The sequence below is a fragment of the Physella acuta genome, unplaced genomic scaffold, assembly GCF_028476545.2.
Source record: "Physella acuta isolate Inbredline_101_S28 unplaced genomic scaffold, ASM2847654v3 ptg002002l, whole genome shotgun sequence".
Classification (NCBI taxonomy): Eukaryota; Metazoa; Mollusca; class Gastropoda; family Physidae; genus Physella; species Physella acuta.
In genome coordinates, this window is record NW_026733507.1 from 115,953 (window position 1) to 131,847 (window position 15,895).

The window sequence follows — 15,895 nt, forward strand, 5'->3', positions numbered from 1 at the left end:
CCAACATTAAATTACCGTGAAATGGTAAGTTCGTCTGACTTGCTGCCCTCAACTCATGGCCACAATAGTTATGTTTAGATGCTTAGTTCAACCACCTTTACTGCCCACATTTATCACGCTCATTACATAACAACACTTAGGATAAAAAAAAGAAAGCCGACAATGTTCAAATGCTGTCATTGACGCATGACGTCAACAACACAAAATATGTTCGGACAATGCCTACTGAGGAGAGGCCGACCAGAGAATAGCCTACGGCGAAATGTGCCTAAATTTTTTTTATAGTTAAATTATCTACCGCGTTTTTAACTAAATACGTAACAAAAGTTGAGATTGTTGTGTAAATTATATTAGAGTATTTTTACTTACAATTGTTATAAATCATAATGCTTTTAACGTCTATAAATAATTTATGCTATAAAAAAATACAACCCACAACAAGAAACATACAAAATTTTACAATTCTAAACAAATAAAAAAAATATTTCTAAAAATATTTTTGTGACTTTTTTTCTGTGACTTTATTTCTGTGACTTTTTTTCCAAAAAATTTTTTCCACTGTGACTTTTTTTCTGTGACTTTTTTTCCTAGCAAAAACTGTGACTTTTTTTCTGTGTGTTTTTTTCCTGTGACTTTTTTTCCGTTTACCCCTACCTCATGCTACTCACGCCATCTTGTACACCCCCACCCCTTTCGTACACCCCCATCACTCGTACATGTCCCGATACATAATCTCCCTTCTCTATCACACTCTCTTGTACACCTCCCACACCCCTTTAGTGCACCCCCTTCACTCGTACATGTCCCGATACATAATCTCCCTTCTCTTACACACTTCCCTGTTTCATACTCCATCTTGTACACCTCCCACACCCCTTTAGTACACCCCTTCACTCGTACATGTCCCGATACCTATTTCTCCCTTTTCTACCCTCCTGTTTCATACTCCCTCTTGCACACATCCCACACCACCCTCGTCACCTCTCGTACACGCCCCTGCTTATACTACTCATACTCTCCCCACTCTTTAACCCCTTCCTCTCCCCCCTCCCCACCTTCCATGTTCCCCTGCTAAGCAAGCACCTGTAGCGCCACAGTGTAAGCCTCCACTTGTGTTGGTGTAGTGACGTATACACACGAATCAATACCGTTGTGTCGGTCCCGCGACTTGTAACAGATTGAAAATCCATTCCTCGGTACAGTGTGTGCCTGACGGTGAACTTGTTAACAGACCTACACCGATATAGGCCTATAGGTAACACGACCCGTTCGGCCTGACACGTACGTGTTGCACGTCACACGCGTGGAACTAACACGCTTTCAAAATTACCGAGCTGCTGAATTACAGTAGCCTCCACGATCCTGTTTGATCTTTGTTATCGTTACTACATATCTTGAGATATTCGAGTAGTGTCTTTATCACTAGTTGATGCTGTTTTCTCGCTGAGGGAAAATAAAGAAAAAATGTAGTCTCCGGGGAGTTTTAGCTTTCCCTCTCTTTCAGATGGCAAGATTAATCTCCCCTTTTTACCTATTTACATTTTGACGAGGTCTGTAGGTCTAGCTGCCGCAGGCTATACCAGTGTGTAATGGTGGGGGTAAGTGGGGAGGGGGGGGGGGGAGACTGCGTTGTATTGAAGTTATAGATCTATGTAATACTTGTTTCTCAGGCCTATGTAAAATGCCAGCGATATTTTTATACATAAAGTCCCATTCCCTTGTGTTGGTATATGTTCAAGCATTACTATTATTTGCTATTGTGTGTTTGGTACTATTTTTACCATACAGTTACTTTATATTTAACTTAGAGGTTTTTAACTTACTACCCACCTTCATGCAAAATAGTACTTATTTGGATAAGAATTCTTCAGTTTTATTTAGTAGTTGCTGTTAATTTATTTTTTAAAGTTGTCCTTACTCCACCCACTATAGACTGGCAACCTTACAATGCCTACAGAGACCTGTGCTTCCCCCCTCTCCCCATGATAGTGTGTAGGGGGAGGATACAACAGGAAGTCCATAGCATCTCTCCCACAAAGGATGCATTGTCCCCCTCACAGTCACCCAGGCTACAGGCTCACATACAAGAGAGATGACACAGGATGTCCACATTAAAACAATTTTCCACTGGGCCAGCTAGATAAATGTTAGCTAACTCTAGTGACATTTTACAGTAGTAGAAAATTATTCCCCCCTGTTCTAGTTTAAATGTCATATATGGGAGGATAAGGACAACAGTAGGAATATCCAATTATTTTAATAGATTTGTCCTGATTAAATTATATAAGGGGGGTCTGAACCTGAATTTATTTATTTATTTTTTTTTTAGCTTTTTGGTGTATCCTTATTAGCACTGTCTGATTATTGAGTGCTGTGGGGTTGGGGGGGGGAGAGAAAAAAGGGAGAGGTTTAGTTTATTGTTAGAAACTAATGGTAACTACTGTATGTACTGTTCTCACTATTCTATTTAAGCAACTAGTAATACAACATTCATTTATAAAAGTTCTTTGTTGAACAGTGTGTAGAAAAACACCCCCTATTAGCTCAGGCATAATGGACAGGCCATAAAAGAAGTTCCCTTCTTTACCTCTTTCTCTTCTCCTCCTCCCCCCCATCCCTCAGAGTGTTGGAAATGTAAATAGAACTTGTGGTGTTGGCCATTGGTCAGAAGTAGCTGAACCATGACCAGATGGCCTCAGGACAATAGCTAGTATTTGCATTCTCTCTCTCTCTCTCTCTCTCTCTTTCTCTCTCTCTGATCTTCACAGATCAGCATGGCCTTTTCTTTCTACTACTGTTATTTGGCATTTATTTATATCTTTTTGTTACTGCAGAAAAGTACTATCAATTAATTTTTTTCTTTGTTATTTTTAATTACCTTCCACTAAATTTCAAATCAGTTGCAAATTATCCGCTTGTTAAATTCATCAACACTATTGATTTTCTGAGCTAGGGAATTAAAACCATTCCATTAAACCATTAGCTTTTTTTTTTGTTAGGCTTATTTTTTTTTATAAAACTAAGAGGTATTTGTTTTCGTTTAATAGTTTACACAAGAACTCTTATTGCTTTTCATCTTATACTAATGGTGGTATTGATTGCTAGGGGAAAAAATCAATAGCTAACTGTGAAATGATGAAGAGTTATCCGAGAATTATTCTGGAACTGCTGGGAAAAACCTTGCGGATTTGTCCTGAGTCATTAAGTTGTTTATAGGGACTGGAATTTTACATGAGTAAGATAAGTTGCTTGTGAGGGGTTGTATGTCCAATGCTTTTAGTAGGCGATGTTATGATATGGAGAATTCATCAGTTACATATTCTTTTCTTGATATGGGTTGGTAAATATTTTTAAAAATATTGAGGGTTTTTTTATATTCTTTTCTATATCATCAAATGTTTTAAGTTGTGTTTTTTATTGTTAGAACAGTTGTAAGATTGTGCATATAAGTAGTGTAGATATCTAGTCTAAGGTGGCTGATTTCCAGTGGTAACTTAGGGTAATTAAAAGTTGCTTTGCATCATATGGCGCCGATAATGTATGCTATTTATAGTTTACCGAACTTGAAAAATCTGTTTCTCTATCTTGCTAAATTATGTACGTTTGGTTAAAGAAATGTTGCTTCTCATTAATTTTTTCATGCCTTCTGTGGGGGCTATTAGCATTCAAAATTTTTTGGATGGCCTGTATAAGGGTTTTTAAGTTTTCTGCTTTCATTTGTATACACTTTTTAAATTTTTGTATACATCAACTAGCCTTGAAGTCATTTTTGTTTTTAATTTAAAAAATAAAAAGTTCCAGAGGTAAAGGCACATGCCTGACGTGTGATTCTACTGCATGCAGTTCCCAGGGACACAGACATGGCACATGTTATTGTTTAACATCCAGCAGGGGAACCTTATTTCCTGCTGTGGCACAAACCTCCCAGAGTTAATATAAACATGTGCTTCCTACCCTACCCCTCTATCATCTTAGTCCTTGTTTTAACCTCAGTAAACTTCAAGAAATAGATTGATTTATATGTCATATCAGTTTGTTTACAGTAAACTTTTTATTGCATTATTGTTTTAAAATGTTATCAACTCAGTATCTGGTACCCGTTTGGTGTAACTTAGTGTTCTGTTTAAGTTCAAAATATTATGAATTTGTTTGTGTAACTTAGTGTTCTGTTTAAGTTCAAAATATTATGAATTTGTTTGTGTAACTTAGTGTTCTGTTTAAGTTCAAAATATTATGAATTAAAAAATTCTCATTATTATTTGTCTCATATTTTAGATATAGCTTAACAATGTTGCTGTATTTGCTTTGATAACTTATTTACTTTCTACATCCTATACAAACATCAACAAATTACTTTATTACTATCTTTGTGTTTTTAAAAATGTGGTAATTACAATGTATATTTTCTTACTGGTACATTTTTCTTTTATCTCCAGATTCAAGTGGCAGTGAGACTCAGTTAACTGAAGAACATGTGATAATTATAGCCTGCGTCTGCGGGGTCATTATTGTTTCTCTTCTCATTGTCTTGTTCTGTTTTATCTTCAGGCGCAGAAGAAACGCAGGTAAGCAAGTTCTATTTTTTTTTCTTAAATAATTGGGTCTATTACTTACTTAGTAAGTTAGCAGTGATATAAATAGCGCTAGAAAATAAATTGATAAAAAAAAATTTAAAGCTTCATTTGTGCTAAAGTTTCAGTATGCATATTAATAGGGAATATAGTACCATGGCTAAATTGGCTATTAACATGAAGGTCTAGATTTATAGTCTGGTGTGTGAAAGTGTTGAGAGCCTGTTGACTAGAATCTTTGTTCTGCTAAAAGCAGGAAAACACATCTGTCATTATATTCCCATGGGAGCTGGCATAGACAATTTACAGTCCCTGTGTTCATGTTCTTTTGGGGAGGGAGGGGGATGGATAGGGGAGAGAATAACAACTCCTCAATGACAGACCTTGAACTGTGTGCAAGAAGATGGGTTTTTGGTAACCTGAGCAAGTTATCCACATCTTCATTACCTACTAGACACAGTGCCTATTCATCAATTTAGGAACAGTATGAGTATAGACATTAACCAGGAGGAAAAAGTTTAAAAACTCCATGTAGATATGTGAATATATTAAAAACCTGGAGAGACTTATTATTTTAACCTCACATCCATACCGATCAAATTTAATCTCTTAACTAAAATTTTTATTTTATTTTTGCCAACGCTGTGTTGAAGTGAAAATGTATTGAAGAAGAAGAGTTGTCTAACATTGTAACTCAGTTTTAAATTATAAATTTGAAAACAGCCTTGTATTTGTTTGATAATTTATGAACTATCAAGATTGTTAAAAGCGTTTATTACTTTATTTTAAGAGCTCAGAGCTGAACTGTAATCTTTTTAAAGCTGGATCTGACACTCTATTTATTGCCTCTCATAGCAAGCAAATTATATTCAAACATTTACTTCCTTTTGTAGTATATTATTTAATTACTCTATGCATATTCATCAATTAAACTTAAACTGGGATTAAAATATGCAAAACATTAAAGACTGAGCTGATATTGTAACAAAAACCCCCACTTCTTTGCCTTCTACTTGTTTAACAGTCCAGGACTGTGTAGAATGTTTAAACCCTGTGCTAAACTGTGAATGTATTGAAGCTTAGACTGACACTGTGGCTGTTGTACATAGGGATCACAGGTGGTAAGGGGAGTAGATAAAGAGGGTGGGAAAGTCTGGTGAAGCATGTGTTGTTATTTAAAGCATCCCTGTGTAGAGGTGGTTGGGTGTTGGGTTACATGGAGCCATGTTCCCAGGGTAGGTTGGCTGGTGATGGGGGATTATCTGGGTAGAGGTGGATGAACAGGGTGGTGTTATATGTGGGTGAACAGGGTGGTGTTGTAGGTGGATAAAAAAGGTGGTGTGGTGTTATAGGTAAATGAACAGGGTGGTGTGGTGTTATAGGTGGATGAACAGGGTGGTGTTATAGGTGGATGAACAGGGTGGTGTGGTGTTATAGATGGATGAAAAAGGTGGTGTGGTGTTATAGATGGGTGAAAAAGGTGGTATGGTGTTATAAGTGGATGAACAGGGTGGTGTTATAGGTGGGTGAACAGGGGTGTTATAGGTGGGTGAACAGGGTGGTGTTATAGGTGGGTGAACAGGGTGGTGTTATAGGTGGGTGAACAGGGTGGTGTTATAGGTGGATGAACAGGGTGGTGTTATAGGTGGATGAACAGGGTGGTGTTATAGGTGGGTGAACAGGGTGGTGTTATAGGTGGGTGAACAGGGGTGTTATAGGTGGGTGAACAGGGTGGTGTTATAGGTGGGTGAACAGGGTGGTGTTATAGGTGGGTGAACAGGGTGGTGTTGTAGGTGGATAAAAAAGGTGGTGTGGTGTTATAGGTAAATGAACAGGGTGGTGTGGTGTTATAGGTGGATGAACAGGGTGGTGTTATAGGTGGATGAACAGGGTGGTGTGGTGTTATAGATGGATGAAAAAGGTGGTGTGGTGTTATAGATGGGTGAAAAAGGTGGTATGGTGTTATAAGTGGATGAACAGGGTGGTGTTATAGGTGGGTGAACAGGGGTGTTATAGGTGGGTGAACAGGGTGTTGTTATAGGTGGGTGAACAGGGTGGTGTGGTGTTACAGGTGGATGAACAGGGTGGTGTTAAAGGTGGGTGAACAGGGTGTTGTTATAGGTGGATGAACAGGGTGGTGTTAAAGGTGGGTGAACAGGGGTGTTATAGGTGGGTGAACAGGGTGTTGTTATAGGTGGGTGAACAGGGGTGTTATAGGTGGGTGAACAGGGTGGTGTTATAGGTGGGTGAACAGGGTGTTGTTATAGGTGGATGAACAGGGTGGTGTTAAAGGTGGGTGAACAGGGGTGTTATAGGTGGGTGAACAGGGTGGTGTTACAGGTGGATGAACAGGGTGGTGTTAAAGGTGGGTGAACAGGGGTGTTATAGGTGGGTGAACAGGGTGGTGTTATAGGTGGGTGAACAGGGTGTTGTTATAGGTGGGTGAACAGGGGTGTTATAGGTGGGTGAACAGGGTGGTGTTAAAGGTGGGTGAACAGGGGTGTTATAGGTGGGTGAACAGGGTGGTGTTATAGGTGGGTGAACAGGGTGTTGTTATAGGTGGGTGAACAGGGGTGTTATAGGTGGGTGAACAGGGTGGTGTTATAGGTGGGTGAACAGGGTGGTGTTATAGGTGGGTGAACAGGGTGGTGTTATAGGTGGGTGAACAGGGTGGTGTTGTAGGTGGATAAAAAAGGTGGTGTGGTGTTATAGGTAAATGAACAGGGTGGTGTGGTGTTATAGGTGGATGAACAGGGTGGTGTTATTGGTGGATGAACAGGGTGGTGTGGTGTTATAGATGGATGAAAAAGGTGGTGTGGTGTTATAGATGGGTGAAAAAGGTGGTATGGTGTTATAAGTGGATGAACAGGGTGGTGTTATAGGTGGGTGAACAGGGGTGTTATAGGTGGGTGAACAGGGTGTTGTTATAGGTGGGTGAACAGGGTGGTGTGGTGTTACAGGTGGATGAACAGGGTGGTGTTAAAGGTGGATAAAAAAGGTGGTGTGGTGTTATAGGTGGATGAACAGGGTGGTCTTTTAGGTTGATGAAAAAGGTGGTGTTATAGATGGGTTAAAAAGGTGGTGTGGTGTTATAGATGGATGAACAAGGTGGTGTTATAGGTGGGTGAAAAAGGTGGTGTGGTGTTATAGATGGATCAAAAAGATGGTGTGGTTTCATAGGTGGGTGAAATGGGTGATACAGTTTTGTTTGTTAGTGAAAAGGGTGTGGTTGTTTCTATAGATGAATGAAATTATTAAGGTTGCTTTATAGATAGAGAGGAATAAGATGGTGTTTTATAAATAAATAAGAGTACATGATTCAAAATAAAATTCAGAACAATTATATATTCATATAATTATAAAATTTGAATAATAGACGAGCATTGTTTGATATAAAGCTGTAGGCATTCATTCAGGCTGAATTTTTGTCTAGTTCAATTGAGGTTGAAAAAAACATTTTTAACAAATGTTTATAAAAAGTTAAGTTATTTCAAATACTAATTACAATTTGGAGGCTGAAATGTCAATCAATTTTTAAATACAGAATTAAAATATTAAATAATTTCAATAATGGCAATAATGTTTTTTTTCTTTACAGCCAAAACATACCAAGGGGGAAATCAAGGGTAAGAATATCTTGTATTTTAATTTTTGTACAAAGACTTTCTCAAAAGATTCAATAAATCAGCATGATTATGAACTACAAAATGCAAATAAACTTAATATTATCAAGCCACATTACAGATACTTGTTTAGCATGATTGTATACATAATTCCAGTAGTAATAAGTGTTTTCTATTTGCTGCTGTGTAGGGAGCCCCCACCATACAATGCAGTGCCACCCAACAAGAAGCCCCACGTTTATGATAACCAAGGTATGGACACAACTGATCTGCAGTTGACGGAACAGAGTGTTGAGCCTTCAGCACCTCCCTCTCCTCCAGTGCATGCAATACCCAACAGTTTTACTAACAATAGTTGTGAGTAGTCACTGTTAGAGCCACTTCCACATCAGTTTGACATCAGGGGGGGAGGGTTTACACATCATAGGTCACTGTTAGACCACGCCCACATCAGTTTGACATCAGGGGGTAGGGAGGGGTTACACATCATAGGTCACTGTTAGACCACGCCCACATCAGTTTGACATCAAGGGAGTGGGGAGAGACACATCATATGCTAATGTCAGAGCCACTTTCACATCAGTTTAACATCAGGGGGTAGGGAGGGGGAAGAGACACATCATATGCTAATGTCAGTCTACCCCTACTTCACTTTGAGATCAGGTGGAGGTGGGACACACATTTACCACTGTTAGACCCACACCTACTTCAGTTAAAATCAGGGGGGGGGGGATACACATCATATTCCACTGTCAGACCACACCCAATTTAGTTTGACATCAGGGGGCGGGGGGTAATGCATATCATAGGTCACTGTCAGGCCACATCCACTTCTACTTGGTTTGACATCAGGGGAGTGGGGGGGAGATACACATGCTGTCAGACCAAGCCTACTTCAGTTTGACATCAGGGGGAGGGGAAACATGCTACTTTTAGACCCCACGCCCTTTTTAGTTTGACATCAGAGGTGGGGGTGGATACATATGTCACTGTCAGACCACTTCCACTTAGTTTGACATCAGGGGGAGTGTGGGGGAAACACATCATATGCCAGTTAGACCCACACTTTAGTTGGACATCGGGGGGGGGGGGGGGGATAACACATCAAATGCCACTGTTAGACCACGCCCACTTCAGTTAAACATGAGGGGGGAAGGGATACACATCATATTTATAGAACATCCACATGCATCAAATGTCTGTGTAGGAGCCTTGTTTGATTCTAGTCAATAGATATATTGAGGAAAACAAACAGTGCTCCAACAGTAGCTAACAAAAAATTTTTGTCATTGGTTTGGGTTCATTTCTATTTATATTAGTCCCCCTCTTCTGGGTGTGAGGGTAAAAAAGCAATTTAAACTGGTCAGACTAACTATTGTTGATTGGTTTCAATATTTGTTTTTTTGTTGTAAATTCATCTAACTCATTTTGGTTGGCTGGTGAATTATTGATAACCGCATGTGTTGCCAGTTTGTGTGGGTGTTGAGTTGTTGATAACCGCATGTGTTTCCAGTTTGTGTGGGTGTTGAGTTGTTGATAACCGCATGAGTTGCCAGTTTGTCCTGCATGTTCTTGGTGTTTTTAATCTACTATCATATCTTGTCTCTAGCACTCTTACACTACACTTCTTCAAGCTAATTCAACATTTATTTTAGGTTTTTATTTTTAAGCCTTCACAAGAAGCAGTTTAGTTTACAGATACTAAAATGAAATTGAAGACTCATGTAGTTAATAATAACTTGGTGAATAAGTCTACTAAGCAGGCAGCGCTTGCTGTTATGTTTCTTCTTGTGGTAGATACACTGTATCTCTTATGCACAGTGAATTATGATATCTGATAAGAATTTTGAAGAGAGCATTCTGGCGCCATGGAGTCAAATTTTTATCTTCACCTGCTTTTTCTGTTGGATGTAAAAATAGTTGGGTTAGAACATGGGGCTTTTTTTTTCTGTACCTATTTGATTGAAACTACAGCTCATTATTTGAGTACTTGTAGTTGTTGTAGAGCTTTCAAAGTAGACTTTGTAATGGCCTTTTTTTTTAAAATTATTATTGAAAGAAAGTTCTAGTGCTTAGTTGTTTAATTTACATGTGTGCTGCACATAGGAAGGAACTTGATCAGATGGAAGAATTATGATTTGAGTTTTGATGCTGGACTGACTTTTTTATGGAGATTTACTGGAAAAAATTAACAAATTCTGTTACACACATCAATGATAGTTATGGTCAGATGATTCTACCACTATCCTTGCTCCCCCATATGTTTTAGTGGATCATAGCTAAACCACAAACCTTGCCTCCTGCCATCCGTTTTTAGTTAAGTTGAGGCAGGTGGATCATAGTCCTACCACAAACCTTGCTTCCCACCATCTGTTTTATTTAAGGTGAACATGGATCATAGTCCTACCACAAACCTTGCTTCCCACCATCCGTTTTAGTTAAGGTGAACATGGATCATAGTCCTACCACAAACCTTGCTTCCCACCATCCGTTTTAGTTAAGGTGAAACCGTGGATCATAGTCCTACCACAATCCTTGCTTCCCACCATCCGTTTTAGTTAAGGTGAAACCGTGGATCATAGTCCTACCACAATCCTTACTTCCCACATACAGATGGACCCTTGGATCTGCCGGCCAACACCTACAGAGACTATTTACCTGCGGACCGCAGCTACTCCCCCACCCCCTCCAGGGAAGTGGTCATACATGCTCGTCCATTCACTGCCTCGTCACTTGACAAAAGGCTGTATGAAAATAAACTAAATCATTGGACTGACAGTATGTAATTGTTCAGCTACCCAGCTTTGTTTGGCTTGTTTAGCCTTTTTATTTTTTTCTATTTGATCTCTCACACAAGTTATCAGTCACATGTGTGAGGTGAATGTCGCCTCATCAACTCTTTACCGCCTGCGTAGTCTTGCTTGGTCACTGCATTATATTTACTTAACATTTTTCCTGACACTAAATAAAAGCCATCTATTAGTTTAGAATTTAACTTCACTTTTTATTAAACTTACCAACATACACAAGCACATGTAACAATAACATATAAAAAAACAAAGTAGTTTGGATACATCACTTGCATGGTATACTCATAAAACCAATACTTCTTTTTTGGCTATGGGAAAAGCTTTGTTGGTTGTTTTTTTTGTTATAAAAAGCTTTTGTTTTATTTAATTTTGTTGTGTATTTTGTATAATGGCATGTTGACATTAATTGTAGTTTGAGGAGCAGAATAGTCTTGGTTTCGTTCTTTTTGTTTTGTATTTTTTCTAACCAGTTCTAGTGGCATGCCTATACTAAATTGTAGTTTGACTTCACTGTGCATTTTGAAGTTGTATTAACTGTATAGTATGCTTGCTAACTCTTTCATACAATTTTTGCATGCATCCTAATTATTTAACAAATGCTATTGATTTTTACAATCATTAGTAAAAATAACTATTTAGTATGATAGAACATTTATTGAAAAAAAGAATTTTAATTATTTTATTAGAAATCTTAAAGTTGTACCTTAAACATCTGTGTGTAAGTCATATCTAGAATATGTGTCCCTAGCTGTGTAGCCTTAGTTGTACAGTTGCTTCATCTACATATCATATGTATACCACTGTATAACTAAATGCTTGATTCAGTGCATTTTTTTTTACCTACAGATAATAAAATGGATGGCTACCAACAGAATAGAGGTAAGCTGCTTTAACCTCTTTTGCTAAAAAAATTAAAAAATTTTCTAGTTTTAAACCTAAACTCCTTTTGCAAAACCTGCTGTAACTTATATTTATTTTCCAGAAATCTTTTGTTTTCTTAATTAATTAAACTTATCTTAAAATTTTTAATTTTTTTTACTGTTAAAAGATTAATTTGAAGTACACATTATTAATCAACCTACAAGAATAACTTTTTTTTAAAGTTGATGTAACAGGTTTTGAGAATATGTTGGACTTTTTTTTAAACTTATCTATTAAAGATATACCTACTAAAACCATTTCGAGAGATATTTTGTTTGAAATGTATAGGGTTTTTTTTTTATGTGCATTTCAGCTTCATTAAATGATTTTCATTTTAGATGGTCAAGGGAGCATACCCAGAAGCCCAACAAAAGATAAATATATAGACCTTCAAGACAGGGGTGGCGGCGGTGACCCTATGATGGGAGGGCCAGATGGCGGCTACAATCACGATCCCATGTCAGGAGTGGGCAACAAGCCTAAAAAGGTTATATATGAAGTGGTTGTCTGATTGTTGTCTAGAGCTCCTGTCAACACTGTCGTTGTTCTCTTCCAGTGTACAATGTGAGATTCACTGGTGTCGTTGATAACTCAGCCAGCTTGTCACAAACAATAGCGTGGAGAAAAAAAAATTGCAGCTTTGTCTGATAGACCAGATTTTTCTCAAATCTTTAACTACAATAATGGCCAGTTTGGAGTGGAAATTTTTTTTAAGTAAAAAAAAAACTACCTAACGATGCTTTGCTTTCAGTTTTTTTCTGAAATCAATGTATTTTTTTTTTGTGAATATTAATTCTAAACTGTTCTTTATATGTATATGTAAATAATTTTTATAATTATAGTTCTGGAGGCTTTTTAATTGAAAGTTAAATATACTTGACCTATGCATGTGTTTAGCATTAGTGTTCATAATTGTGTATAAAGTTTTATATATTTGTATTTTTGGACCAATATTGTTCAACCTAGAATATATGTTGAATCTCAGTACCACAATCTGGCCTAAATTTTTAGGGATAATTTAAGAGCTAGGAATAAAAATATGTTGTATTAGCAATTAGACCTTGAGAAATATATCTGGGTGGATTATTTACTTAATGAACCACTGGTTCAAATTGTTAACTTTATTTGTACTACTTGAGCTGTTTATTTAGACTCAATTATATCCAAGATAGTAGTCTTTCAAGCCGAAAGAATGATTATATATTATAATGGCAATAAAGTTTAAATATTTTGAACCCTGTTTGACACAAGTGAATAAGCCACCCTAATAGCTTTAGTGACTAAATCTATGTATGTAATCTATCTCTGTTGGCACCTGCACATTTCTGCCTACAACAAACTGCTGCTATTGTTCTATATTTTATTTTTGTAAGTTAAGACATTCATGTATTTTCTTCTTTAAAAAAAGCAATTGTTTCAATGTTGCCCATCTTATTTTAACATGGACAATTTTTACAGTTTTTCTTTTTTTAAAATCTGGCATGCCTTAACACTGGTTCGCTCATCCATGACCAGTTATATTTACACCAGACATGCATGACCGTCCGCAATCTAGCTCTGATAAAACCAGCTCTGCTTAATGAGCTGTCGTAAAAATATTTTTTCAAAAGTTCATTACAAAAAATGTGGGGTCACTAACAGATGTGGAAGTATGGTTAATACCAATGTCTGACAATAGACTCCTCCAGAAGTTTGAGGTTGTTCATAGTATTGTAATCTCAGGTTTAGGGTTGGGTTAAAAAAAATTAGGGTTAGGGCTTTTGTTGGATTTGGGTTCGGAATAATGTTTGCTTTGACATCTGGAAGCAATATTTTAATTGAGTTCACTACCAGTAATATAACACCACTTTTTTTAAAAGATCCCATATTGTGGCTTTATCAGGCACTGGTATATTACATACACCCACATGTGCATTAGTTTTTAAGTTTTTTTATAATGTCAAGGCTACAAGCCATCATGGTAATAGGTGTGCACAACTATGCAGGTTACTTTTATTTTAAAAAAAAAGATAATTCTATAATTGCCTTAACATGACATGATTCAAGGATGGATGAGTATTGTTAGCGTTAGCAATATTTAACTACATGACTGAGCTGCTGGAAGTTATTAAATGTACAATCCTTGAACATTGGAATGATCTGAAAAGTTTGAACATTGGAATGGCAGAAAAGTTAAAATAGTGGATGTTTGAATTATCTGAAAAGTTGAAATAGTGGATGTTTGAATTATCTGAAAAGTTGAAATAGTGGATGTTTGAATTATCTGAAAAGTTGAAATAGTAGATGTTTGAATTATCTGAAAAGTTGAAATAGTGGATGTTATGAATGCTCTGGGAAGTGTCAGTTTAAAATTTTGATTAAATGATTTTTTGTCAGTGTCCAATGTTTTTTGCAAACATTATATGCATTGTTTTTTTTTTATAATGTGAGTCTCCAATGTCAGGTTTATGTTTTAGACCGATTGATTTTAGATTTTTTAGGGTAAATTTACTTAAAGATAATATTTTTGTGCATTAATTAAAATTTTGAAAAGTAAAAACAACTGACAAATTAGATGTGTAAATAGTTTGAAGCTGTGAACAAGCAACTTGTGTGTTTATTTGAACACCAATTCTGAATGAAAGAAAAAAGATGTGTATATATCTGTGTAAATAACCATTGTCATTTCTCTCATGTACTATGGATGTGATGAAAACAGGCTGCTGACATAGAAGTGTTGACTGGTTTTTGTATCCTAGAAATTCTATAACTTTATACAGATTCTTACTTTAAAGTTACGAGAAAAAAAAATATAAATATACTATCAGATTATCTGTTTTTGCTATGGTTCTTTAAGAGCTAAACAGATTTTTAATAGTATTACGTAGATCTTATTGTAAAAGTATATAGAAAAGCTGGTGGAATTTATACCTTAGGTAACTTTTGAAATGAGGATAATTTTGTAAGTCAACATTTCACTTGAATCACTGCCTTGTGTTGACAGTATTATAATCATTGTTGATCTGATGGTTAGTGTTCTGGTAATTTGTTTTTTGGTTCATTCTTAACAATTTTTTAAAACTTTTGTTTGATTGAATGGAAACATTTTTTTTTTCATTGATTGATACATGCAAATCTGACTAAAATAAATAACAATATTTTTTTCATATTTGGTTTGTTTTTTATACATCTGTTTAACTAGCTATAGTACAGCACCACAATGCCAACATTAGGCCCTGTGATATTTTAGCATTACTAGTCTCCTTCATTGAGTTACAAAGAAGTATTTGGTAATGGGAGTAATTATCCTGCAACTGTACTTCAAAAATTCTACTTTTTTTTTATTACAAGTCACTTCATCTATTTAAGTCAAAAATTTAGAAGTTAAAATGGAAATAATTAATATCAAGATAATGTGAAGTTACATTGACTATGCAAAAGCTGCAGTTTATGTGAAATTTAAACAGCATCTGAAGAAACATTTGGATAAAGCCATTGCTTATAGTAACAGAGTGTTAGTCTTCTTAGGAAACATTACTATACTGAAATTGTATGAGCATTATGAAATCCAAGCTATTCTATCAAGCATAACGACACAGACTTTTACAGATTGGTGGTGCACAAGGTGAGTCCAGGTACTATTCCACCAGGTGTGCTCGATAAGGTAGTGTGTCCCCCTCTGTTTGATGTGGTGTTCAATTCATTGTTCTCATCTTTGGTGTGGTGTTCAACTATGCCCACATAGGCTTCTCTTTGATGTTCTATGCCCTCATAGGCTTCTTCTTTGATGTTCTATGCCCTCATAGGCTTCCTCTTTGATGTTCCATGTCCTGCACAACATGCCTCAGTGTAACTGTAACAGAAAAAGCAAGTAATGTTTCTTTTTAATTATCTTCAAACATTTAATAAAAGCTTATTAGGTACTATGTATTGATTCTATTTTCTAAAGAATACAAAATCTGTGGTCAGATCTGGCGTTAAAAAAAAAAAA

The 15,895-nt window shown here is 36.6% G+C and overlaps 1 protein-coding gene across 1 annotated transcript in view; it reads left to right on the forward strand.

The window, feature by feature from the left end:
- The window catches only part of LOC131931666 (hemicentin-1), a 109,500-nt gene extending 94,427 nt beyond the window's left edge, over positions 1-15,073 (forward strand). The window contains exons 21-26 of the mRNA XM_059288497.1: positions 4,437-4,565; positions 8,170-8,197; positions 8,385-8,551; positions 10,808-10,972; positions 11,851-11,883; positions 12,264-15,073. Of these exons, the coding sequence (XP_059144480.1) occupies positions 4,437-4,565; positions 8,170-8,197; positions 8,385-8,551; positions 10,808-10,972; positions 11,851-11,883; positions 12,264-12,436 (695 nt within the window). The 3' untranslated portion in view covers positions 12,437-15,073. The remainder of the gene's footprint in view (positions 1-4,436; positions 4,566-8,169; positions 8,198-8,384; positions 8,552-10,807; positions 10,973-11,850; positions 11,884-12,263) is intronic.
- Positions 15,074-15,895: the final 822 nt, after the last annotated feature.